Below are 6,038 nucleotides of genomic sequence, written 5' to 3' on the forward strand. Positions count from 1 at the left end.
ATAATTTACTTCGTTACTTTTAAATTATAGTTCGTTACTGAGTACGCCCACAATTTGAATTGATATTCAAACCTTTGATGGCACTTCAATCTGTGTATCATTCGATCATTCGTTTTTTGATTTAATATTGAAAGTAGAAAAATGAGAAAACGGCTCCTTTTTCGTTTTTTTTCCAAAAATTGAAAAAAGAGAATTCAGTTTAAATTGTATTTTTTCGCTCAGGGGTAGAAAAATTAATAAACAGCATGAATATTTGATTTCTACACGTGGGCGGGAATTAAACGCCCCTATCTGCTGATTGGTCAGCCGAAAATCAAATTCTCATCAAACAGACTAATGAATAGCTCGACACAACTTATAGCTCGAATAGCTAACTAACGAATAGCTCGGCAGAGGGCTTTCTTCTGTGTAGACCAGCGGTTCTTAAAGTGATAGGGGGTCCGCGAAATAATCTGCTATAGCCTACCGTATTTCCAGACTGTGAAGTGAAGTGACTGTGAAGATTTTTTTATCATGATACATAGGCCTACTGTGATTTATTCCAAAGTGACTTATATGATGCATTTAACGTCAAATAATCTAAATGAAGCCTTTTAAAAGACAAGTATTCGCTGTGGTTCATGTTTGTGGCAGTAGTGACAGGAGCGGCAATCCACCTGTCACTCAAGTGGCCACACCCTTAATTATGCAGAACTTTAAGGTTTAATATAATTTAAACAAATGAGTTATAAAAAAAAATTCACCCCCTCACAGTTGTCATGAAGGGCAAAATTAGCTATATACTGTAGACCAAAACCACTTTTTGTACCATCACTTTAATGGCATAGAATAGGACCTATACATTGCCATTAAAGTAAAATTACTGAACCTAAACATAGGAGCCTGATAAAAATGCTAATTTTAGAAGAAATTTTCAGACGGCACTTAAAAGCTTTTGCATCTGAACTCTTTCTTTTTTTTCCCTAGCTGGGTGTGGGCAGGATTTCCCTTCAACAGATATTGTCATATTATTAATATTAATAATATGATATTAGGCTATGTATAGCATTGTTACCTTAAATATGCACTATGTACACAAATCAAGTGGAAGTGAAAGAGACGATCACTAAGCAGAATGGAAGTTAATTTCTACTTAGTTGAAACTGAAATTAAGTGTTATGTTAGAGCAGTAATGTAATCATCAGCAGAATTTAGAAGATACACACATCTGAGTACCCTAGTACCCTAGCAATTGCATAACAACGGCCTAGCAACCACCCAGAACACCCTGGCAACCGGCTAGCTACCACATAGAGTACCCAAGCAACCGCCTAGCAACACCTCTGCAACCACCCAGAACACCCTAGCAACTGCATAGCAACCACACAGAAAACCTTAGCAACCACATAGTAATGGCATTGCAACCACCCAGAGCACCCTGGCAACTGCCTAGCAACACCTTAGCAACCACCCAGAACACCCTAGCAACTGCATAGCAACCACCCCAAGTACCCTAGCAACCACACAGCAACAGCCTAGCAACCACCCAGAACATCCTAGCAACCACATAGCAACACCCTAGCAACCAGACCAAATATCCCAGCAACGAATGGGAATAAGAGTATCAATTTTTCCTTTAATTAACATTTCAAAGTTAAAATACAGAGCTACAGATTCTAATGTGAATGTTTTATAAGCATTATGACATTATGATTATGATTTATTTGTCTTCAAAGTGACTATAAATGACCATTTAGTTTTTCTTTGGCTGTAAAGAGAGACAGAGACAGTGAAGAGGTTTATGATGATAAAAAGAAAATCCACCACATGCACACACACACACAGGTTTGTTTTTGTGAATTGTGGGGACATTCCATAGGCGTAATGGTTTTTATACTGTACAAACTGTATTTTCCATCGCCCTACACCAACCCTACACCTAAGCCTACCCCTTACAGGAAACGTTCTGCATTTTTAGATTTTCAAAAAACTTCATTCTGTGTGATTTATTAGCTTGTTTACCAGTGGGGACCTCAATTTAGGTGACACGAGTCCCCATGAGTCTGTGTGTATTCAGGTTTAAGTCCCCACCAGAATAGAAAACAGGTTTGTTTTTGTGAAACCTACCCCTCACAGGAAACTTTCTGCATTTTTAGATTTTCAAAAAAACTCATTCTGAATGATTTATAAGCCTTTTGAATTATGGGGACACTCAAAATATTGTAATACCTGTGTCATACCCATGTCATTATACAAATTTGTGTCCTCATAAATCACAAAAACGCATGCACACACACACACACACACACACACACACACGCACATGCATTGATGCTACAGTGCACACAATCATATATTTATCAAATCAACCAGCAAATACACATAAACGCCCATATATATATTGCTTTAGTCCTGGTGTCCACTCTAATGGACAGGACAAAAGTTAGTCAATCATAACAGTGAGTGTTTGCTTCGATTTCTGCAAGAGGGTAACACCTCTTAAAAATGTAATGTTTCACAGTGTGAAATGAGATGGAAATTATAATTTTTACAAATATTGGACCTTTTTTGGGGAAAAAGCTTCATAAACTAACCTTGAGAAACATAATATAAAAATCTGAAACTGCATTTCATGACCCCTTTAAAAAGGTGTACATATATTTTAAGATGTATAATCAAGTAATTCATTACACTGCATTTTCTGTGTACATGTCAAACATGAGAAATAAAACTTAAATGTGATCTCTGAGAAGAAAACTGAACACATCTTTACAAAGATCTCTCCTCATGACATTATATGTCTTTCTTCACAGGCTCATTTTCCTGAACACCAATCAGAACAGGTGAGTTTAGTACAGTTAGGCAAACATGGTCCAGATGTTATTTATGTCTTGATTTGGGAAGTTTTCATTGCTGATATTTATTTATTTATATTTTTACTGTTTTAAGTTGCAATCAGCAGATAATAGAACAAGTCTTCATCGAGTAAGTAATGATGTAATGCACATACATATACATCTCATTTTAACACACATAAACAAATGCTCACACATCCTAATACTTACACTCTCCGAAAAAAATGTGCAAGATTGTACCTTTAGGGTTACAACAGCTCGTCCCTGGGGCAGTACCCTCAAAGGGACACCTTTGTTCCTTCTTTACCCCTAAAGGGTGCATGTTAGTACCATTGTAATATGTACCCTTAAGGTATGGAATGCCAAAGCTGACTTAATTAGAAATAAATAAAGAAATGTACAAAGAAATGTAAAAAAGCAAATATAAATAAATAAATAAATATACAAAGAAAAGTAAAAAAGCAAAAAATAATTATTATTTATAATTTTATTTCCTTATTTATGTTTGTTTTTTTTTTTAATTTCCACATTTATTTTTTATTTTATTTATTTATACATTTATTTATTTCCACTTTTATTTATTTTCAGATCAAACAAAAGGTGTCCATGGGAACCCGAGCTAGTGAAACACACACGCCATGCATTGTACCCTAAAACATGTTTAATATTTGCGACTGACACCAAAGATTGTATGTGGCTATGCAGTGGAGATGCGTTCACTGTCAAATAGGCTATCATTCAGCAAGCATTCCTTTTGAAATTTTGTCAAATATTTTTTCTTGATTACAAGAAAAAAACTATTGTTCTTGTGATTTATTTTTTGTTTTTCATTTAATTCATAAGTTAACTGCAAATTAAATGGTTTTGGTTTTTTCTGCAGTCGAAGAAAGTATAGCCTAAATTATGTCAGTGATTTCTCTCATTTTAAAGATGATCAAGATTTTGAATTGAAGGACTGAATTGAACGAGGAGCAATACTGTTATTTATTCATTTCCATTTATTGTATTTTTTTCCTTTTCCTCTTTTTTCCCCAAAATTGTTTAAATGCTGGGAAATTGAATATTGTCATTTTGGTTGTTTATTTTTCTAGATAACATTCTAAAAAAATCTGGAATTTTTAACAACTTAAGATAATAAAAATATTATTAATTATTATATTACAATTATTAATATGATTAATATTTTCAATAACTTAAGATATTTAAAAAAAAAAATCGAATACAAATCAAGAGCATGTTATCACACTTAACATTAAAACATTATAGATAAATGACAACATAAAAAAAGATTAACCCTTTAGTTGGTTTACTTATTTTAACAAATAAAACAACCAACAGTGAACTTAAAGGAAATTATTAATTATTGGTTTTATTTGTTGTTTAAAATGCTTCCCAACTGCATTCCTCAAGTCCAACTCTGTTGCTGCCAGGAAGTTGGTCATCACAGCATCTGCAATCTTTTCAAATGCCTCTTTCTGCAGTGGACCACCCCCCTTCATGTTGAATTTGGATTTTTTTTTAAACCCTAAAATATAATACAGCTTGAGGTGGTTAACAATTGCGGGCAAAGTTTGACATTTCAAAATGACCAGTAAAGGAATTATTTTTTAAATTTTCCATCACTAACCCTTTAAAACTCTTTATTCCAGCAGTTTAAGTTTTTCCCTATTAGTGCCCCCCACAATCTGTCCACAATCTGTCTGGCACAACTGACTTCATAACAACACAGTGATAGCTGCTGTAACTAAAAAGTAGCCCAGTACACACATTAACCTCAAATTAGGGCTGCACGATAATTTTATATTGCCATTTTAAATCATTTGTATTCTTAAGCTTTACTATCAATTTGGAAGTTTCAAAATAAATCTGTTTGTACTTGTACAATGACAAAGATATTCTATTCAATTAGCTCATGCTCTCTCTGTATCTAACAAGCCATTGTTCAGTCATAAATTCAATATAATAATTAAAATATATTATGGAATTTGTCAAAGTTGAGAGCTTTAGTGAGGAAATGTTTTGGAGTTTTTTTTGTTGTTTTTTTACCATTGCTGCTCGGATCCTTTCCATTTCCAACCGCTTTTCCAGATGTTGAAACTCCTCAGTTGAATAACTGAGTGTGTTTACTGTATAAATTAATATGGATTAATCTTTGTCAAAGCTGTGTTTGTTCTGTTGTTTGCTCTTTCGCCTCTTCTTGCGCTGTTTTAAAATCGATTGAGTTTGTAAACACGTACAAATGATAAAACTTTTACTCTATTCAATTTTGCAATTAATCCTCTGAACACATGCGTGCTGAGCCTAGTCACGGATCACTATCAACTACGATCTGCTCCCTTCACTAAAATGTCATGGTTCCTAAACATGATAACAAATAATATAGATAAATTAACGAACACATGTCAAAACGAAAACACAGATAATTACAAGACCAAGTAGGAATGTCCTTTATCGTTTGTTGTTTGCCCGCTGCTTTCCGACAGGTAAACTTACTGCTCTCTCGTGTAAAAACAAAATTCAAAACGCAACACCGATCTCTACTAACTTTCATGTCTTGCGTTGCCAGTAGTCATATCTCAGTAGGGCTACAGTTGCCATCTAGCGGTTGGGAATTGTAATTGCATTTTTATTTATAAAATGAAAGACAGCCGAATATCAATAATATCATATAATGTGTATGAATGAACTTTTGAAACATTTAAATTAGTATTATTTTTTTGGCATAATAAATAATGCTATATTTAATAATGCTCTAAAATAATTAAATAAAATATAAAATACTGTGTTGCCAGTAGTCATGTCTCAGTAGGGCTACAATTGCCATCTAGCGGTTGGGAATTGTAATTGCATTTGTATTTATAAAATGAAAGACGAATTCAAGCCAAATATCAATAATATCATATAATGTGTATGAATGTAACATTTAACAGCTTGTGGGATGCATGACATGACATCATATCATCGAATAAACATTTAAATTAGCATTATTTTTGGCATAATAAATAATGCTATATTTAATAATGCTGTAAAATAATGAAATAAAAGGACTATATCGGGTCTATACTTAACTGAGACGTTGAAATGACGGCTATTGCTTGCATAGCCACATACAATCGTTGGTGTCAGTCGTAGGGATATGCTGGTATCAAATTTTCATGTTGCGATTAATTGCTAATGCTTTTATCACGGTATACGGTATTATCA

The 6,038-nt window shown here is 33.6% G+C and overlaps 1 protein-coding gene across 1 annotated transcript in view; it reads left to right on the forward strand.

The window, feature by feature from the left end:
• Positions 1 to 6,038, forward strand: part of LOC107680349 (histo-blood group ABO system transferase-like) — a 15,716-nt gene that overhangs the window by 3,779 nt on the left and 5,899 nt on the right. The window contains exons 2-3 of the mRNA XM_016476209.1: positions 2,793 to 2,822; positions 2,929 to 2,964. Coding sequence (XP_016331695.1) covers positions 2,793 to 2,822; positions 2,929 to 2,964 — 66 coding nt within the window. The remainder of the gene's footprint in view (positions 1 to 2,792; positions 2,823 to 2,928; positions 2,965 to 6,038) is intronic.

This window comes from Sinocyclocheilus anshuiensis, unplaced genomic scaffold (assembly GCF_001515605.1).
Source record: "Sinocyclocheilus anshuiensis isolate Anshui unplaced genomic scaffold, SAMN03320099.WGS_v1.1 scaffold1262, whole genome shotgun sequence".
Taxonomy (NCBI): Eukaryota; Metazoa; Chordata; class Actinopteri; order Cypriniformes; family Cyprinidae; genus Sinocyclocheilus; species Sinocyclocheilus anshuiensis.